Consider the following 22,521-nt stretch of genomic DNA (forward strand, 5'->3'; position numbering starts at 1 on the left):
TGCTGGGATAGGCTCCAGCACCCCCCACGACCCTAATTAGGATAAGCAGCTTTGAAAACGAGTGAGTGAGTGAGTTTCATGTCAGTATCCGATGCATTATGGATGTCAAGCACAAAGGTTATTGTCTTATTAAGACAGTTAGCTCTGTTCCTTTCGCTGTTCAGGATGATAGTTTTGGGAATGAGAGGACTTATATCACAGAGTTAAAGGTGACTCAAAATGGTGCAAACTGGCTCAAGTCCTCTATATGCCTCACACAATCTATCAGTAGACACCATGCAGAGGCCAACATGAAATCTTTTAACTGTTTACTGTAAAAAGCACAAAGAGGGAAGAAGGAATTTTGTGATATTAATGTGTAATGTCAGAGGGTTTCAGCGAAGAAATTCTGACTCATTAACTGCGACACTGACTATAAACATAGGTTTTGTATTTTTTGTTCCTGTACCATGTTTGTACTAGTGAGGTTATGGAGGGCTGAGAACCCATGCTTTGGAATGGGTATGTTGTCTACTTTAGGTATAAGTATGAATAATTACATTTTGAATGAGCTGGATAAAATTAATTTCCTTATTTCTTAGAATGGTACAGTCCAGTGTGAAACCATTTCATGCCCTCCTCCTGAGTGTCCAGATGGTACAGCCCCCACCTATGTAGATGGGGCATGCTGTAAGGAGTGCCAGTGTGAGTATATCCATCATCTCACATCACACCTTCCTACACACAGACACACAGACACAGACACAGACACACACACACACACACACACACACAATCTTACTGCCAGCATTTGTGTTTTCTCTCTTCACACTCCCACTGTAGCACTTCACAGTACACCTCCGCAAGGGTTGCCTGACGACTGACCACATCTTGCCGTTGCTTAGCTACATCCCCCAGTGTGCCCCTGGAGATGTCATCCATTGCATATACATAGATGAATAAATTATTTAATACTAGGTGGTAACAAATATAGACGCAAAGACACACACACACACGCATACACACACACACACACACACACACATGTGCGCGCACACGCACACATACACACACATACACACACATACGTACAAGCACACACACACACACACACTGGGGAGCAGTTTGAATGTGGCTGTGTGGATGCATGGTAAAATAAATATAAACTGAAAAATTTCAAAAAACAGAAAAAAACAACTTGTGATACATTGTCTGTATTACCAATCCCATGATACAACTGACATGACAGCTGTTAGAACTTAACACAAACAGTTAGAACAGGACATGTTTAATATGATATTACAATTTATCATGGCATGCTTATATTATAAGTGTGATACTTAGCCTGTCATCATGTGATGCAGGCAATATTACATCACTGTAAATATGTTTTTCCAACTTGTTGAGCATTAAAGTCTGAATGATTACCCTCGTATCCATGTCCTGACATTGATGACAGTGCTAGAGAGGCTTTATGGAGGTGCACTTTATAAAAGGGAAAGAAAACTCTTAGAAAAAGTTTTCAAAAGAATTCTATTTTCATCTTTATGAAGATACAAAACTTTCAAGTTTAAAAAAAGCACTATGGTTGACAGCTCTCGCTGCACTGACATCATATTTTTCTCAGAGCACAAAAAAGAAATAACAACAACAACAATAGTAAAGATAAATGTCTATATGTTTCATCATTTGCTGTTTAGACAGATCTGTGCTTTCGTTTTAGATCAAGAATTCCTTTTCATCACATATCTACAAAAAGCTTGAGCTTTTCAACCACAATTTACAAGACCTTCACTGAGTTATTAACATTACTTGCCTTTGTATTTTCAGTTCAGTGGTTCTTATCTTCTCAGTTTCTTGGAAGCTCAGAGTCGCTTCCAGAGAATTGCTTTACTTAGTCCTTTAATGAGTGCACTGGCACAACTAAATTGTATTTTGGATCTAAATAATTTGAGGCTTATTTGAAGTATCAGTGATGAATGTTTTTTCTCGATAACTGTGCAGTGTTAATGACCTAGCTGTATTAAAAACCAAGTAGCAACCATGTCCTCTACATTGAGGACCGATGTTTCAAATCCTTCACAACATATTTACAGCTGTGGACATATACCCAGTTAATACATTAATAATGCGTTCATTTAAACTATCAGGGATAAGGATGTAAATCTTTGTGTTTTATTCATTAAGTAAACACTTATTACCCGTGAGACTAAAACTGGCAACAGGGGCTTGGAGCTCTTTAAGAATTTTAAAATATCACCATGTTACGTAAGTGTGTTCTACATAAATGCTCCAACTCAGCTGCATACCTCATATCTCAGCTTTTAGTGTCTTACAGACGTAGACAGAGAGCTAATTAGTTGAGCATGGCTTTCAGTGTGGAGTGCCTTGGCTATGGAGCCTCCCTTTTTTAAATCAGTCTCTTATCACCACACATGCTGTCTCCGCGGAGTTACGACTAAACACACAAACACACACACACGCACACACACACACGTTTTGATGACTGCAATATTGCTATAAACAAATATTTGTTTTGTTTGAATTATCTTTGCTTGTCACACTTAACAACCACTCATTTTATACTTTGTGAGCACTTGTTTTGGTGGTTCTAAGTAAAAGAGTTTGATGCATATTAAAACTTCTATATACACTTTTTTTTTGCAAGGGGATTTTCTGGTATCCATCTTGGCACATGAATTTTAACTGTCATGACCACTGCTGTCTTTATGATTATTTCACATATGTTTTCTTTTCTTTCCTTTCTTTTCTTTCTTTCTTTTTTTACATTTATTTCATAAAGTCAGGTCGTAGACTTTTCACAATGATGTTTTCATGTATTTGTTTTCTACATGCAATTGTTAGTTTATGCCAGTTCACTCACACTGACACTGAGAGTCTTGAATTTAAGTGTACTGCTTCAAACAATGATTATCATCCTTGCCTTTACCATTGTTCTGTTAAAATTATAGCCATGATGTCCAACCTGCTGCCTGCTGTGCCATAGCATTAGAACGATAGGGTTTATGGCTTGTCAAATCATTTAGAAAACATCCAGGTTCCCTGGCTAACACAACTGCCCGTCTCTTTTCAGCCATTTGCCTTTTCAATGGGAGGGAGGTGCTGGAGAAGGAGAAGAGAGCTGTGCACGACTCCAGCGGCAGGTGTATCCTGTTTGAGTGCAGGGTAGGTGATCTCAAGAAACCAGCATCATTTTTAAATTAAGTGTTTGATAAAATATAAAGATCTCAGACACAAAAATGAAAAGCGCTTTGACAGCAATAGGTGCCATTAGACGCGGTTTTCACTCACTCACTCACTCACTCTCTCACTCGCTCACTGTTTTTGCTTCCGTGCAGAAAAGGCAGTCTAATTCATCTTTTAAATGAATAATGGAATTCTTGGCCATCAAATCTTGCATTAATTCACTGACCTCAGCAAGACTGCTTTTCTTGTTGCCCCGCTGTAAATGTCACTCACATGCCCTGATAGATGGCAATGGTTGGGTACTTGGATTGTGGTGAAAAAAAGAAACATTTGTAAATGTTGCATTCCATCAAGATCACATGATAATGAGGTTGAAAGTAGTTTATTGGTAAATATAGAAAATGTGTTATTTGTAACGAGAGTCATTAGAGAATAGTGAATGTGTTCGTGTGAATATGGTAAGTACGAATTATCGATTTACAGTTCTTGATGGGGTTCATTTACAGGGTTCTGGTTATTGTTTGTGTTGAAACAAAGACAGAAGCTAGAACAAGCTTGGCAGTAAACACAGTGATATTATCCAGAAACAACTGCAGACCCGGAGATACACCTTTTACACGTGCACTAGTAGATATTACTGTCTCTATCTAATTCATATTCTTGCCATTCACACGGGTGTGTGGTACTGCGTGCTCTCTGTTTTATGAGGTTGAATGTACTTTTGTTTGTCTCTGATGTCCCCATACCAGAGTCAACTATGTTTGAAAAGAAATAGAAAACCAAACCTGAAAAATGGCATTAGATCCAGCTAGAGCAAGAGTTACTCCAGAGAAGTTTTTTCCCTTGTTGTTTTGCCCTGCCTTGGCATGGAGGATGATATTTGCTCCTTGTGTAATTTAAAATGAAGGAACTATATAAAACCATGAAATAATACTAACAACATTTAGTAAATGAATTAATGGTATTTTCTACATGAATGCTATCAGTTGTACTTGTTCAATAAATTACAGCAATGACATTTTAAATGAATAATAGTACTCTTAAAGATGTTTGTTCAATAAATTATCATAACATCAATTTTAAATGCATGATATTAATGATATGTGTTCAATAAATGATATTTTATTCCAACACAGGTCAGTTAGTAAGATGTTTGCGTTTTTTTCATTCTTTCTTTTTTTCCTTTCTTACAGGATCAGACTATGCATCGCGAGTTGAGCAGCGGCTGCCCAGAGCTCAACTGCCCAGAGTCTGAACAGATCACCCTCTCTGACAGATGCTGTAAAGTCTGCAGAGGTACTGGATATGAGCGTATTGCCATTAATGCGACTTCATAGCTATTAGTCTCATGACCACCCAAATTTGTACACATGAAAACTTGTACTACATTTTAATATCGTAAGCCTGTTATAGCTAAAATGGTTAATTAATTTGCTCATTATAGCAACACTGAATAACGTTTTACCAAAACTCTGACCTTGCAAATTCTGTGGCGCAATTGTTCAACATATTTAATAAGCTTTGCTCTCCTAATTAGGTCAATTGTTAACTCCTGTCTGTGATCGAGTTTGTGTGTTGCAACCTAAAAATATATGTCACACCACTGCAAACTACCTCAGATAGAATCACACTCCACCACTGACAACAAAAGTAGTAGCTGTGAGATGTTAACTCACAAAGATACTTGGTCAGTTTTCAAAATGCCTGACACAGCTTGTGCTTTTGGACCCAAAGGCCATGACTTCTGCGCAGAGGGCAACAGCTGCACGGAGCATTCAGACTGTGTGAATCTGGAGGCTGGTAGTGTGTGTAGCTGTAAGGATGGCTTCCGCCCTCTCCGTGATGACAACGCCTATTGTGAAGGTACTGAAGCTCTGTCTCAATAAATCCCCTTTTTACCAATGCAAATGAGATAGTGTTGTCAAAATCTAATACATAGTTAAAATGATTGACGGGTTTAAGGAATTTAGATGTATTATACAGGATTTGGGTGTATATACATCGACTTACTTCGCATGTTCTCGGTAGACTGTGTCATGTTTCTTTAAATATGTGTTTTTGTGATGTGTTGTGTGGTGTTTGCCTAAGTCTGAATCATTTTGGCTTCCCTATGAATCAGCCCTTTTCAATTCCCACAGAAGACACTATTTTAATTGTATTTCCTCAGACAAAGTCTGGATTTTGGCTCCTAACATGACTAACATCGGCAGTATTTTATCAGTTCCCATTATTTCCTGACCTATAAATGACAAGACCCAGCATTCATCATCGTTAAGACCGTTTATTACTGATTGCATCCAGGCATAGTAGTGTCACTGTTCGTGCCAGAAACTTAGCCTAACAGCATTTGATTGATTGTCTCATCTCCATTTTGAGAAGAGATTATGAGGGTGTCTTTCGTTTTATTGAACTTCTGGAGTTCCACTCTATGCAAATGAAAGCTGTGTGTCACACTGCCAAAAGCACTGAATGAAGACGCATTTGACTCCTATTTCAATAAAAATACAATAATAAACAAAGATGCGTATTTTCAAATCGCATATTTCCCTGCATTTCTCATACACAGCCCCCCCCCCCCACCCCCCGCCCCCCTCAATGTTATTGGCTTAAATACTTAAACATTCTTTAGTAATTCGTTCTTTATGTGCACTTCAAAATGTGCCTAGATTTCAATTTAATGCTACTTCCCTTGTCAAGTTGGACTTGTGTCTAACACATAACCACGCTTTTACTTCTCAACCATTGTAACATGGATGGATTGTCTTGCGTGACTTCTCGCCATGTTTTCACAGCTAGTACCTTCTGTGATTTTGATCCAAAGAGATGACATACATTTGCATCATTACAGCATTGGCAGTTTAATTGGACGACGAACACACTCAATTGGAATAGATCAGTGTTCTCTCTACCTGCACTGTACACTGTTTCTTTTACCTTCAGGATCTCACCAGTCTCTCCTGTGCCTGCCCTACTTTTTTGTGCTGCAAATGAATTCTGCTGCTGTTTCACAAGCTGCTCTCTGCTGTCACCTTCGAAAGGATCAGTAGGATTTTCTAATGAAACCTGTTCATATCTGACAACCAAAAATAACTCAGTGGGAGACACGTACGATCGGCTCGGGCCAGTCCTCGTATTTTTTTTTTCTAGCTTTCTTTTTTTTTTTTTTTTAACATGCATCTTGTTAATAGTTGGCCAGGTAATTACACAGCCTCAGAATATCTGCATAATTAAAGATTCTATCAGCCCCTCCATCCTCTCCCAACCACTACACCATTTTAAAATTAATGCAGTCCTTGTAGGTTAAAATAGCTCCCCTCTGGCCATTTGGCTGTTTCCTTCACTTTGTAGATAGACAGACCTGAATCATTAGTGGCCATTTCCCTAAATCCTCAGGACATTAGATTAAGTATGTCAGATGGAGCACCTGAATTTGTGAAAATATAAATATAAAACCTGCTATTCATTAAGGCAACCGTATCCTCCCTTGTAACGAGTTCTCATTTGTTTTTTTTTTTCCCTTGTGGTTGCTTTTTGGAAGAAAAAAAAGATCTCTTTATGTTTTCTGTACTACTTAACTTACTCCCAGCCATGAACCCAAAACCACTTACAAATTTTGATACAGACATTTAATGTTTATTTTGTAGGTTACAATAAGACTGTTGAAGTTTGGATAGAGCGTTCTTTTCATAGAATTGATTATACAAGCAACAATGACAAGAAACTACTTGAATCACTGCTGTCTTCTTTAGAATTTCACTTCCAGATCAAAAGCGTTAACCTTAAGAAAACTGTAAAAAAATAATGGAAACTGAATGGAACCATGACAATACATGCAGTCTGAATTTTGAATAGACCATTTGGACAGAATGACATGTTTGGAAGTGTACATGGCTTGTTACATAAATACATAAATATCTGTACATTCCTTTTTCTCAAGTGATAGAAGACAGATGATGGCCTTTGGCGAAATTGATGTTAATAATACACTTGTGCTCTCGAGATTTTCGACTTTTTGGTGTAGCCCCACAACACCAGGCCCGTAGCGGTACAGGCTCTGGAGCCCCCAGGTCTTAAATGTTTCATATACATAATTAAAACACAACAAAAGGCAAACAAAATACCAAGATTTAGACATCAACATTCTTAGCATTGCCTCTAAGCTCATTCAGTGGAAGCTGATCTCTCACCTTGTTGTTGCTGATCATTGACACAAAAACAAAGGTTGGATACGGGAGAGGGTTGTGATGGCCACTGTTAATGTACCCCACCTACATCCCAGGCGACCTGAGTTAATTAAAAAATCTTCGAGACAAAAAAACGGACAACTGAAACAAGACTCACGATTTCTCTGTTTTTTTATTTGACGTATAATCTGTGTAAGAAGCAATTAGACTATATTTTAATTATATTTTAGATTGTAAATCTCACAAGCACAAGTGTGTAATCAGACTTGTGAACATTCTTGATGTGAATATTTCCTGCTTCGATGCTCTAGCCATAGTCTGACGCTATCAAACATTTGCTTAAAACCTGCTCTTTGTTTAGCTTAAGAGCTCGGGAATGGATATGTATCCTTTCATAACCTTAAACATGCAAGAGTGTATTGTCTTTGGAAGATAACACTTCACCGATGTGATCATTAGTTGGAGATCCATCATAGGATAGCTCGGATTGTTCAAAAAATTCTGTTGGAAAAAAAAAAATCTCTGTTATGTTCAAAGAGCTGTGCTATTGGACACTTCATTTTCTAAGTACGTGCAGTTTAGTAATCAGAAATCAAATGTCGAAAATCTGGAGCTGACTCAGTGAAATCCACTGCTCTTTAAACAGCTAAAACAAACCGACAATTGAAAAAAAGATAAGATGACAAAGCTGTTAGAGAATGTTTGCCAAGGGGGGAAAAAAAAAATCTCATTTACTTTTGTGGTTTGCTCGTTATAAATTTGGAGATTTCAGGGAGCTTTTCGAGAGGCACCAAGTTCATTAAGCAGTCCTATGTCATCACTGTGTTTAAAAATAGATTCCAGCCATGACTATGAGATCAGACCCCTTTAAAAGTTTTATCCGGCAACAGTACGAGGAGGCTCGGGGGGATACTGTGCACTGGTAGAGTGCTGCTCTGTCTGACAGAAAAACAGGGGGCCTAATTTCTCCCTCCACAGAAACCAGTCAAGGAGAAGATATATTTTTCAACACAGCTTCCGGACAGCTTATAGAATGTATTAAATATCTCTATTAGAAAAGTAATGGAGTATGAATAATGAAGAATGAATAGGCTACATCTCAGTGTAGAACAAACCCCAATGTCCACAATGGAAAAAAGGTTAATATTATTAAATTACTGCAGTGGACTGGCAGCCTGTCTAGGGTGTTTCCCCTCCTTTTGCCTAATGAATTCTGGGATAGGCTCTAGCACCCCCGTGCCACCCTAATCAGGATAAGCGGCATAGATAGTGAATGAGTGAGTATTTAATTACAACTGGATCTGTAATATTGGTAAAGACATTCTAGATAGTTTCAGGAAGCTTTAAAGGTTTCCTGATGGATTTTCAGTTGTACCATTAGAAACTTTTTGGAAAACAGTATTGATCTTTTTTTTTTTAATCTCAAAATCTGTGGGGAATATATTTTAAAGCACATACTACTTTACATGATGAGGGAATGAACCTAAAGGCTCAGTGGTATGACTCTTCACACTATGCTTGGTATAGCCCCTGGTCTGCCCACCATAGCCTGGCCTTCAGGAGGGTATGCCTTAGTTCCCAACATCAAACAGGAAAAACAGTGGAATTAGACAGAGTGTCTTTAAAGTACATGAGGTTTTCTGACTACTGTAGCAAGATTTATATTTATCTAAAATTTCTTTTTACACAGAGCACATTTTACCGAGAAGAATCAGTGCACCACAGGGTCCAAACTAGTTAATTTTACACTGGAAAATGCATAGCATTTTCATCTTAGCATACGTGGTGCGTCTCTATATACAATTCCTATTATAGTCCTATAATTCATACTGTGGTATAATGGACTGGGTGAACATAATAAGAAGATAGTACGTGCAATGGGGCTTGATCATCTTGGTACACAGGACTCCCTATTTTCTTGCAGTAAGACCACTCTGTACTGTACTGCCATCTCGATAAGCATTATTTTCTTTTATTTGCCATGAGAGGGAAATGTCACAAGGTGGGAAGGGGCTAATTGGCATTGACTGAACAGGCTCTGAAGAATCCCAAATGCAATTACTGTCGAGATGAGCTCGGCTAGCGATTTGTTGGCAGGTGAGTGGTCTGACCTGACTCAGAGGCAGCTTGCGGTGACCTGGCAAGCATCTATCTTCAAGTATGATTGTCTGCACCACAGAGAACGAGCTGACAGTCTCCATATCAGTCAGAATGAGGAAAAACTCAGCCATAACAGCAGCATGTACACAACAAAGCTTTTTTTTTTCTCTTTCTCTCTGGTAATCGTTGGAGAGATGAACAGACTGATGGATGGACAAATAGGCAGATTTACAGATGAACAGAACTTAGTAACACCGCATTTAAACATCCAAACAGGCAACGGGGCTTGTAATTCAACTGTGCTCGTTCACTCTGGTCCTCACTATTCCCTGTTCTGACTTCTCCCCCATCCCTCGCCGGGATCTAGAGTAAATGGTGATTGATGAACATCAACCATGGCTGCACGACTCCTTGTGATAAATGAGGGCCAATTGTTGAGCCACTTTTCTCCGACTTCTAGCTCTCTTAGTATTCTTGGGTGCTTTCTTCCTGCATAAGCAAGCCATTTACAAGGCAAACTAAAATGAATTAGCATTAATCTGGCCTGTCATAGCCCATTGTCTCTCTGTGTGTAGCTGGTAAATTTATTCAGAGCATTGTTCCTTTCACAGGTAGCGAATAGACGCATCACGTACCGTAGAATGATTTATTACCTGTGAGGATGGTGTAATGAGGCAAGAGTGACTATTTTTTTTTTTATTTTTCAGAGGATGTGTCCTCTCACCTTTGTTTGTCACTTTGCCAAATTTTGCTAATTATTCAAGACGCTTTCTCTTGCTGTCTGTTAAAACCAGCGTTGCAAAGATGTTAATGTCCTGAACTGAAGTAAAACGTTTCCCAGTTCTGCACCCCCCCCCCTCCCTTCAAAAAAAAAAAAAAAAAGAACTTCACCTGCTGTGTTTGAAGCCAACAAGGTAGCAAAATCTAATTTGCTAAAGTGTTGAGGCACTTTAACAGTCAGATGTCTGCCTTTTAAGACAGAAACCCATTATAGCTGTGAAATAACTCTAATTTAAGGCTCAAGCCAAGTGGACAAGAGCTTAAAGAGTAGCACAAAAGAATGAGCTGTGTTTTCCATTGTCGGCTTGGCAGTCCTGTTTGAATTGAAGATATGAAACTCTCTTTTATCACATCTCTGAATAATGTAATGTGAACCAGTGTGTATGGAGGAATGGTGAATATAAGCCTTTAAAATACAAGAAGTGTGAAATTAGAACGTTTAAAAATTTATGTTTCCTTTCAAGTTTCCTTTCTCCACCCTAGAACTCTGCTTCACAAAAGCAGATGTTGTTGTTACATAGCTGTTGTCCCTACAGGTTATGAGTCGCAGATTATGTTTTGTTCAGTTGACCCTCCCAAGTTAATTCCTCTTTCTGGGGAGAGTTTACATCACATCACCAACCGTCAGATAAAGCTCGACACTAAAGTTGCATTCCAATTACCTTTACCCTGCTTTGGTGTCTCCTCACTTACCTGCTTGGCATAAATTCATTTAACTCATTTACTCCTTATAAACAAGATCATTTGTGTTGTGTTCGTTGTACTTGAGTTAGTTCGGAAACCACCCTGTTTCAGATAATCAGCTGTAACTCAGGTTCAAATGAATTAGGAGTTTTCAGCTGCCAGGGCCTGTCGAACATGGAGTCAGCCTGTTATCTCGCCGGTCCCAGACTGCACTGGGAATGACAGATAGGGAAAAAGGGAATCACAATGGAAGAGACTGACTGACAGCGCAGGGAAACTGCTTTCTCTACCTCGCCACTGTTTTACTCTTCATGTGTGATAAGAGTAATGGCATACTGTGTTAACAGTGGCAAGAATATTTATCGATAATCACGCTATTGAGGTAACTCATTTTATGACAATTACCTTACTGTCTCAAAAACCACCTGTGCAAAACCAGCCTTCTCCTGAAGTAATCCACTAGTCACTCCCCGAGAACTACAACTAGACATCGCAACCTTTGTCAACCATGTAGGGCCAACCATGCTGTCATCTTGCTACAACAAAAAATTAAAATTGATTAATTAATTGAAATGAAAAAAATAAAATAAAATAACGTTCTTAGAATATGCTAAATGAATTTCCTTGCGTACGTTGTGATAAACAGTTTTGATTGTGGATAAAAATTTGAGTTGTAGTTATTGTTTTGAAAATGGCTGTTATGTTGTTTTTGACATAAAGCTCAAGCATGAGTGATATCTCACAACTTTCTTCCTGTTTTTCATTTGTTTACTCCCCTGCAGACATTCAGATACAGTGCGACTAATTAGACACTGATGGTGGGTTTGTCCTTCCTCTGACAACTCTCAACTTTGATTGATTTCTTTTGACTGAAGGAAGAAAAGAAATCAGTTTCCATTATTTTATCTCGTTGTGCAAACGGCTCTACCCAGACTGTTTATTATCTGCAAGATAAGAGTCGTCCATTGATTTCTCTGACCTCATTTGTGGTGCTTGTCACGTGTGGCTGCATTTGTGACGTGTCAATGGAGAAAATTGAGTGCGTTAATGGAGATGGAGATGGTTTCTCTTGTCTGATAGTTTGAACGTTGGGATCGGAAACCCTGTAATCCGCAAACCATAATGGAGGAGAACATTTTCCTAGTGTGACACAACTGCTGTCGCTGTGAAGAAGACTGATGGTTTCCTGGCACTTGCTAGGCTGCAGCTCTTTCAGCCAAATGAAATCAGGACAGTCAGTTGAGGTCTTTGTTCAAGGTTAATGCTCTGGCGGAGGAGGTCGTTGAAATCGTTTTTTTGGGGGGTTTTTTTGTCCTCTTCCCTCTCACATTCTTTGGCTCTTGAAGTCATAGGATTGGTGTTAATTAGCCGAAGGATATATTTGCTTTCATGGGCAAGCTTTATAATCCCTCCATGGTGTTTGTTAAAAGCATTCAGTATTGAATGGAAGAGGCCATCTGAGGTGCCAGCAAGCTAAGGAATAAAGCACTTAAAAAAAACAAAACAAAAAAGAACAAAGTGTGAGGAGAATGGAAGAATGGTAAGATTGGGGGTGATGGCCAGACATGTGTATCTCAAGTGTGTGTCTCATTCCTTTAAAACTGAATCATAACATCTGTATGAAGTAAGCAGAGTACCAACAAGGACATTGCATTGTGACATTAGTTAAAAAGATTGAGAATTTTCAAGTACCTTGCAGTTCTAGCGCTGAGAAGTTAATAGCATCTAAACCTCACTCCAAAGCCTGTTTTATTAAAATTTGTATGCATGTGTTTTCTTCAGCCCAACACAAACATGTCCGACTCACCCTCTCAAGGTCGTGAAGCGCTCCTTATATAGGAGTCATTGGCTTTAGATTAGGTTTGAAACAAAGCCTTGCAGGAATTCAGCCACAGAGCAGGAGTTTTGCTTGCCCTTGCTGTAAAAATAAAATGATAATTTGTAGGCTGAACATTGTGGGAAGGGTCACAAGGTCCTCAGCAGAATCATATGTAGTAAAGTCACTGTGTGTGCTACAGTCTATGGGGAAATGGGTTTACAGGCACAAGTATGTAATGAAACAGATAAAACAGGCAATTTGAACTCTATTACGAGTGTTAGTGTGTTAATTTGAGATGTTTGTTTGCAGCACTTTAAAAAGAAAAGAGACAAGCCTTCTGCACCAGATTCATTCCTCAGGACAACGGTCAAAATTCTGTATAAATTCAGTGACACTGAATGACATTAAAACTGTGTTTAGAGAAGACATGAACCCCCCCCCCCTCTACACCCCCCCCCCCCCCCCCCCCCCCACACACACACATAGATTTGTAGTATCTGCAGAGATTCACCGGATATGTCCTTGGTCAGATTTTCTTTTTCTTTCTTTTCTCCCTTATTTTTAATGCAGAAGTCCTGAGAGCATGGCTGTGTCTTATCGTTGCAGATATTGACGAGTGCGCAGAGGGGAAACACTACTGCAGGGAGAACACCATGTGTGTCAATACACCTGGCTCTTTCATGTGTATCTGCCACACGGGTTACATCCGCATCGACGACTACTCTTGCACAGGTGAGGGCCACTGCTAGTGCCTTTGGCATGTTTTCATTTGCTGGGAAGTCATTCTCATCAGCAGGAAGCTCTCGTTTATGGCAGGAATATTTAAATCTCATTTCTTCTGACAGAAATGCATCACTACTTTGACAGTTCACTGATATACATATACTGATTTGAAAGCGTATGCATGGCTTCTCTGCGTTTTTATGATTTCATGCTTGGTTGATGTTTGTGTGTTCAGTCAGCAGATAGTCACAACTTAATTCAAAAGGAGTGGAAGGAGAATTTGTTTTTTGATTGTATACAAGCATTCATCACTGTGGCTGTGGGACAGACTTTTCTCTCAGCTGGCATTTTATTAGATTCTCAGATTGGAGAAGGACACAATGACACTCTTGAACCATGCACACATTACATTCTATGCTCAGGGCTGTGTTTTTCCTTCAGATTGGAACAGTGGGGTTTTGCGTGACTGCTGTATGCGCATGTTTTTTTCTTTGTCTCCATTTCTCCAGTCTTTTCAGTCTCCGTTGCCTTTATAATCATAATGAAATAGTTCTGAAAGTGAAGTGTCCTTGATCTCGGCAAAGCTGATTTGATTTAGTCTCACAAGACGTGTGCAATCGCCTTGATGTCTTCTATAACGTTGCATGGAAGGAAAGGTGACACTAACCCATCTGAACTTGTGACAACTTGTAGAAGGTTTGTAAGAGAACCTTTTATTTGTTAACATTATAGTTAGTTCAAATTCTTTGTTTTTATTCCTTTATTACATATCCCTATATTACATTACACTCTTTTCAGTCATAGACATTTTCTAGGACCTTTTAGTTTGTACTTGTAATACCACGTCTGAGCTGTAGGGTGAAAGGAACAGGATCTTATTTATATTTTGAAGCCCATCCTCTGCTGTAAAGCCTGCTGACTGTCGATTACAACACGAGACGCGGCCTTAAGTCCCTGTGCACTGTGGAAGAAGCTGCACAATACACTGCGTCCCATTCTGTAATTAAAAAAGCCATCCTCACTAATGCTGTTTAACTCAGCAGATGTAGCTGCATGCACAAGCTGGCACCTTTGTGCCAGAGAATTTCTAGCCTGTACTTTCCCCACCCCTTGCACATTTGGGCTTTAAGAATGTTTTCAAGATCCGCTAATGCAACAAAACTGACTTTGTAGTTGTGTTTGTCGGGTCACTACCTTTTTAATCTCTTCAGAGTATTTACTCGTTACACATTGCATTTCAATAATCCTCATACGATATTTGTTGAAAGAGCTCAACATGCTCCTCTGGTTGTTCAATATTCTCTTCTTTTGAGAACTAGTTCATTTAGCTTAGCTATCTTGATTTTTGCATACTTCAGATAATTGGTACATCAAATATTTGATCTTTATTCAGTTTAGGACCTGTAGTTCAGGCAATATGAACCATTCTTCATTGTCCATACATGCCCTTTCACACACTCAAGCTCTTCATTCATCTTTATTCATGAACATACTGGATATAATACATCTCAATCTGCTCTTTATTTCTCATCCTCTGCTTCAGTGGATTGAATGTATAGCATTACCAAGGGCCTGGTTCAAGCCGAAATTCTTGATGAGTCTGCTATAACGACTACAGAGGTGATGTAATGAAAGGAAATAGACTGAACATTGAATACAGAAGTATCTCTATTCAGCATTCCCTAAGGAAACTTTATTGACTTGGACTTTGATTCGAAGAGTATATCGCATAAAACATGAATTAGTTGGTGCAAAAGTGTATCCTACTGCTTATTGCTTAGCTCTCATCCAGAGACAAGATAAACTATTTTATCATTTCATTTCTCAAACACCCCGTAGATGAATATTGAAACCCAATGGATTAAATTCTACTGGGGCACTTGGACATAAATCACTATTAAAATGCCTGCAAGCTTGAGTCAGCTACACTCCGTTATGTATCTCCCTATAAAAGTCAATTTATGTGATTAAGGTGCACTTTCTCTCAGCCCTCTCTAATGGCTTTTCTGTAGGAGATGCTTGCAACAGTCAAGTGCCTGTCATCTCCCATCTGAGTTATTAAAATGCAGCTGCGTACATGTGTAATCATTGTCCCTGCATGCATCGATATAAAACCACTAGTTTCATTGCTCTGTTTTCCAATATGAAAAATCAAATGAGTGTTTAGACTGAAAATGACATACCACTACATATAATACCTAAACTTACTGACCCCTCTCTATGTCCCTGTACATTAACATATTCTACAAAGTCAGTAAAGTTTTCACTGCTGTTTCAACTTTTCCATTAGGAAAAAAAATTGCAAAGGTGGAGCAAACAGCTGCAATTATCAAATAGCCTTTGGAAAAACAACTCCATTAAAATCTGTCATTAATATAGCTATGGTATTTTCCATTGGAACAGCAAACAATGTCTGTGTCATTTATACTGAAATACAAACAACATTCTGTGGATGATAACGTCAGATTCATAAGAGAAAAAAAAAATAAACAAAAGCAGCGTTGTTTCCTTTTTCTATTCATGTTAATTCACTCTTGATTAGCTGCGACATTTATGACACTGTAACATTGTAGAGGTATTACTCATTACATTTGATATAAATGTACACGGTGCAGTTTTCTCCTTTCAATATTATATATTATTGCTATTATTATATATTTCAATGTAGTCATGACCCTTTCAACTCATGTCCTGTCCCTTACCCTTTGTCTTCTTCTACAAAGGTACATATTTTAATGACTTCCAGGCTCCCTCTCTCAAAACTTGGATAGCTTCTTTTAACCACAGAGCATCGTGGTATGCCCAGCAACCCCGCCTTGTGAATACTGCTGGGAGCAGCTGTCTAAAATAACAGGCTTACCTGCGCACACTCCAGTCTATACTAATAACTTCATGCAATATGAAGCTGCTCTCTCTGCTGCTGGATGCTCCTACCATTTATTTGTGATCAGTCTATGACTTGGCAACCCAAAAGTCTCCTTTTCAATGCAGTTAATATACTGTTGGTCTCAATGATCATTTTCTATTGACACTAACTGCTAACCATTGCAGTTCTTTTCTTAGGTCTTTTTTTAATCCAAAATGGACTCCATTCACCATTACCTCTGAACAAAGATTTAACCTTTATCTCCCTCTTTGGATTAACATATGCCCCTAACTCTCAAACAGCCTTTCTAACTTGGTCAATCAACATTATCTTATCAATAAATTCAAGTCTCTTCTGATTCCCTGAATGTAAGTGAAAGATTTTTTTTTATCTGCCTTTATCCTCTTAAGCACTGTCATTATCAGTTCCTCTTTCCTTAGGACCAGTTCCCATTGTAAAACTGTTTATTTCTAACACACACACACACACACACACACACACAGGTATATATGTATACATACATACACACACACACAGATATATATATATATGTATATATAATATGCATAACATACATACACATGCACATGTGATACTTGTCTGTTGCACTCCCTAGTTTACCTCCCTAGAATATGTTCTGCTTCATCACATTTTTCAGGACGAAGATATTTCTGTTTCGAGTCCATTAATTTCTCAGACTTCAGAAAGGAAGAGGAGAGTCCAGTGTTGTAGCATTTTTGCCAGGCTGAGGCTAAATCACAGGAAGTCCGTAGGATGACTGGACCACTACCACCCATCCAGTATCTAATTAGATGGAAGCTCAAACTCCTGGGCGTGTTGTACTTTGAAAAGAATACTGGGAACATGCCTCTCGCTCACAAAGACTTGCTTCAGTCCAGACTGTTTGCCTCTACTCTGTGTAATCGCTGTTGTTGCCACAGGTGTAGTAATTAATGTGGAGCAGACATCTGTTTGGTTTGTAGGAAAAACCATGAGGGACTGTCCATCCCCCAAGTGGTCTCAGACACACAGTTGCTCTAGAAAGCATGAGTCCTGTTGTACTTTATCCTAGTTTTCTTTTAAGTACACCGTCATCTGATGAAGTGTGAGATTCTCCTTTCTTTTCCCCTGGCACTGAAGCAATTAAGTGTAGATTGCAAACCACAGCAGTTTGTTTTCTTTCCCCATGTGACTGAGATAATGTAGTTATATTGATAATGCTTTGATTTATCCCTCACAGCTGGTCTCTGCAGGAGTAGTTGAGATTATAATTATGGTTACAGCATCTTTTTTCCAAGTGAATGTTTAAAGCAACACCATAATCCAGCAGAATTGTGTAACTGTATGAGTTTTGCACACATAGGCAGGCGTGACTGGATGTGATGTAGACTGATGCTTAGCAGTCACTAGTTTACATTCCATTAGCTAACTGGCTTGGTGGACTTACAGAAGATGGACATTATGCAAGTCGATAAAAATTTAAAGAGGGGTTACACACCTTGTGGGAGCCTGTAGATATTGTTCTACACACCCCATTTTTAACTAGTGCTGATGATAAACTTCAGTTAGACCAGTTATTTCAGTTTGATTTTTGGAATTGTATACGCAAGATCAGAACATGATTCTGACCACACTGGTGATTTCATATTTGAAACTAACATTTAAACTTTGGGGACATATCTGTTTTTGCATCTCATGTTCTTGCTTATTATCTTAAAAAAACCTTTTGTCAGACTGAAATGGTTCTGTGAAATTCTGTTTTTATTGTTTCACATTTTATGTTGTCAGCATTGGGTCGACAGGACATGCACGTTTTTGACAAGACAGTAGCATAGACAAACTGTAGCATGCACACACACACTTTGCTTTTCTTGATTAACATAGCCAATGCTAGAGCACATCACTGTGGGGGTGTTTACCGTAACAGATACAGTGAACGCATACATTCAAACATGTTTATGGAAAAACATAGCTCTATCTCTAGAGCCGGGAACTTCACCTCCAGATATTTGTTGCATGTTTTTATGTATAGCTGCCTGATTGTCCAGATTGTATCCACACTGTTCTGAAATATGGAAATATGAACCTATTATGAACTAGACCACCTCCTGCATTGGGAAAGTCTGCTTTTCCAATGTACTGATCTGTTAGTTATTGCATTCTGGGGAGTTTGGATGACAAATGATCAAGTTATTAATTGTAATCAGGGTTCTAATTTAGACAAAGAGGACTGTGAAGTTGAAAGACCATTGCATTACGCGTCACATCGTACGGAGTAGTCCATTATCCTATCATATGTAACATAACTTGCATTTTACAAGACCAGTGCTGAGCTTGTTAGCATTAACTACAGCTGCCGATCCTTTTTACGGCTATTTTTATTGATTCAAAATACTAAGGAGCCAAAGTTCTGCCTTTAGGATCCAGTCTGTCTTGTTATCCATAAGCCTGCCATTTTCTCCTTGAACATGAAGGTCAAGATTCACATCACTCTGCCTCTGTGAGGGGGAGCCTCAGGTGCTCTCCGTTCAGAAAGATTAACCCCTAATCCCTGAAAGCAACTGCGCTAGTCACGTTTACCCTTTGAATGTTATTACAGGAGGTCTGTCCTGAGGTGTGTGCAGTGCCTTTAATACTGTGATAACAAACCTTGCTGCCTCTGCCAAGGTGCATGGAGTTTCGAATAGCCATGATTAAAGAGACCAACTGTAGGGTGCCTCAGAGAGTCTGAACAGAATGAATTTTTTTTGTACTTCTCTCTGTCTTTCAGTAGCAGCTCTTTTGGCAATGTTCTCATGCTCAAAAGGTTCTTGCTTCAGAGAAAATGAGATGAAGGCCCTGGTGACTATTCAGTGTTGAAAGAGATTTATAGTCACAGCTCTTTGTTGACACTGAGTGTTGGGGTAAATGGATTCTGTTTCTTCTTAGCCTGTTTGCTTCATGCTAATTTCTTAGCACATTACATTTTCTGGAATATCATTTGGGAAGGTAAGGCAGAGGGTTTTACAAGTCTTCTTTCTATACAGACAGTGTCAACATGTTTTAACAACATATTGCTTGTGCCTTACAGCTTGTCAAACCAGCTTATGAAACAACAGCACAGGCGATGAACATGTTTTGACTCTCCCCTCCATTTTAAAAAGAACTGAAAGGTTCCCTAGCCTGTCTTGCGTTATTTAATCCATAGATAAACAGGATTTGTCCAAATTACCACCCTCTTTTCATTTTTGCATGGCAAGCTCAGGTCTAGCTCTAGCTGCCATCTCTTAACAGGAAGCTCTTGTTAAAAGGGGTGGGGAATGCAGAAAACAGACGTCCCTGGTGACTGCCTGTACATAATTGATTGTTTATCTGTCTGGAGCATGAACGACAGATGCAATGGAAGAAGTGCGGGGCCCTGTGTTTGAGTGGCAGGAGGAGACTGTGCAGACACACAGAGAGATCCGAATCGATTTCTAACTGATGGCACCCCGCGCTCAGGTCCAGCAGCCGCGGTCACAGATGTGACCTTGAGTCATTTTTTCTCTCTCCCTCTACTCCCTTTCTTTTTTTCGGCATTCCATTTCGATTTTGCGTCGAGCGCGGTTATAATGGAGGGGATTTTGATGCTTGTATTAATTTCAAGCAAAGAAGTGCGAGACGTATAGAGGGGGTGTGAACAGTCGCATGTGTTGCACGCTCCTAGGAGATCATCAAAATGTCAGTCTCAATTTGTATGAGCGGAAGCCTTTCTCAAGTGACATAACGCCTGTGGAGATGACAAAAAGAAATCGATTTTTTCTGCGCATCTCCTAATGGAATGTGGTGGAGCTGAATTGGGATTCTGATTCCAAACCAGGAGGACAGTATTGCAGATCAGTTTAGGAAACCAAGAGTAAAGGCACTGACCTGGCCAAATTTTCCAACGTCAATACACTAATTATTTGTCTGTGCCTGCTGTACAGATCTTGAAGAGTAAAGGAATACAAACCAATATTTTGGATTCAGGCTTGGAATTGCAAGTAACAATATTGTTAATGTCTGGAGAGGTTAGCTGAACTAATCAGAGGTGAAGGATTCATTCCTTGTCTAATCATATAAACTGACTTTACAGCAATGTTTACATCTATTCCTCCGATTTGTAACAAAAGTAATGAAATCTATTTTGGAGTTTGTGGATGCATTTTCTAAGAGTATTCAGACAGGAACCTCTCAGACGCTAATGATTCACACACCTTGGATAGTGCCACCTACATGAGTCTATGTCTGGACCCCTGCTACACAAATCAGATACACGCCAAAAATATAACCAAAGAGAATGTCAGATCAGCCAGCCCTGGAATCGTTTGATGCTTTTCATAGGTGTTATGTAGGTGGTGAAAAACAGTTCTGCTTTTTTTTTTTTTGGTTTCATGTCTTCAAGAAAAAAATATATATCTTCGGGTGTTGCTCACCCTCTGTTTTGTGACAGGAGAGAAGAACTTCTTGATCAGTTGTCCTGAGGTGTGTTGTGATGTGAAAAAAGAAAAAAAGAAAGTTCACCATATATCAAATCAGCATTCAGGTCACTGCTAAGAAAAGCTATAATAATGTATGTTTGAATAATATATACCTTATTATCTGCTTGATTATGTGGGTAATATATGTGATGAGCTACAATTGAAACACTGACAGCTCTGAATGCGTACCTTCCTCGAGTTATGAATTTTAATACAGTATAACACAGGGGTTTTCAACCTGTGGGGCCTGCCCTCCTGGGGGTGCGCGAGGACCTGTCAAGGGGGACACAAGATTAGGAGATTTTTGGGCGCAAATCGGAAAGTACAATGAAAAAGCAAGGGGAGCAGGGGCGCTACCTCAAACCTAGACAAAGTGGGGGGGAGGGAACACATGTCGAAAAAGGTTGAAAACCCCTGGTATAACACATACATGAAACAGAACAACCAGTTCACCTTGTTCTCCATTTTTTGTGCCTTATTTATTCATTGTATTAATCTGGAAGAAGTGTTGTGGTGAAAGGTTGCTCCATGACATGAAGCTTCTGTTTTTTGCCAAAAGCCTGGAAAGAAAGTTTATTTATTTTATACAGAAACAGGGCCAAAACTCAAAAATGATTCAGAAAGCAACATTTTTGAGAAGTCTGCAGAACTCCAAATAGAATAGATTTATTCCACAATTCCCTGGTGGATAAAGATTTCCCTCTGTGTCCATGGGCAGTTGGAGGGCAAACATAAAATTGCATCTTCAGCTTTCTAGACACAGTACTCCTGGTGTGTGTGTGTGTGTGTGTGTGTGCGCGCGCGTGTGTCTTTGAGAGTTGGCTCTAAAGTGCATATCAAAATTGCTCTGCGTTTTCATTTCCTTCATCACTTCTCGTGTTGATAGCTGTTATCTCTTTTGTCTCAATCTAAAAAAAAAAAAAAAAAGGTTTGGCCTTGATTTATGCGTTCGTTTTTATTATTTCCTCATCTGCGTTCAAGGCTGCATTTTTTCTCTTTTTTTTTTTTTTTTTTGGTGAGAATTGCTCTTAGCATGATGTCTGGCCTCTCTCTGTTTCAGAGCATGATGAATGCGTGTCAGGTCTGCACAGCTGCGATGAGAACGCTCTCTGCTTCAACACCGTGGGAGGTCACAGCTGCTCCTGTAAGCCAGGCTATACCGGTAACGGCACCATCTGCAGAGGTGAGGCATGACTCAGGCAGAATATCAGGGTCCTCTTCAGTGGTGTCCACCTTCAACAAACATCGTTTGTCATCCATTTGTTTATTCTTGACCCATTGGCATTTTATTTCTTATTGTCCACAATAACGGTGTCCATCTCTTCAGTTTTGTTTGTTATCTGCCACCCCCCCCCCCCCCCGCCCAATTTGTTTCCGCAACCTTCATTCGTATCCGTCACATTCATCGACGTCTAAGCTCTAATGTGCTGTGTGTCCTCCATACCTTTTTGCACCTTTTTGGAGAGCATTTTAATGATTTGTTATTGAATTTAACTTTGAGTGAGTCAGAATTTTAATGAATTTGATTTGACTCGATGCAAGCAATATTTTCTCCTGGAAAATATAACCCTTTTTTGCAATTAAAATGAGGTAGAACCATTTTGATGGAATATGCAAAACAAAATTCATTCATTTTTTCCCCTGCAGCCCACGTACTATATATATCATAAACATTTCATTAGGCACAGTTTTGAAGCATCA

At 39.2% G+C, this 22,521-nt stretch overlaps 1 protein-coding gene across 2 annotated transcripts in view; it reads left to right on the forward strand.

Moving 5' to 3' along the window:
• Positions 1 to 22,521, forward strand: part of nell2a (neural EGFL like 2a) — a 60,619-nt gene that overhangs the window by 15,890 nt on the left and 22,208 nt on the right. For both annotated transcript variants that reach the window (XM_030773967.1, XM_030773968.1), the window contains exons 9-14: positions 582 to 684; positions 3,074 to 3,165; positions 4,380 to 4,482; positions 4,921 to 5,049; positions 13,360 to 13,485; positions 21,881 to 22,003. In XM_030773967.1, the coding sequence (XP_030629827.1) occupies positions 582 to 684; positions 3,074 to 3,165; positions 4,380 to 4,482; positions 4,921 to 5,049; positions 13,360 to 13,485; positions 21,881 to 22,003 (676 nt within the window). The remainder of the gene's footprint in view (positions 1 to 581; positions 685 to 3,073; positions 3,166 to 4,379; positions 4,483 to 4,920; positions 5,050 to 13,359; positions 13,486 to 21,880; positions 22,004 to 22,521) is intronic.

This window comes from Chanos chanos, chromosome 5 (genome assembly GCF_902362185.1).
Source record: "Chanos chanos chromosome 5, fChaCha1.1, whole genome shotgun sequence".
Taxonomy (NCBI): Eukaryota; Metazoa; Chordata; class Actinopteri; order Gonorynchiformes; family Chanidae; genus Chanos; species Chanos chanos.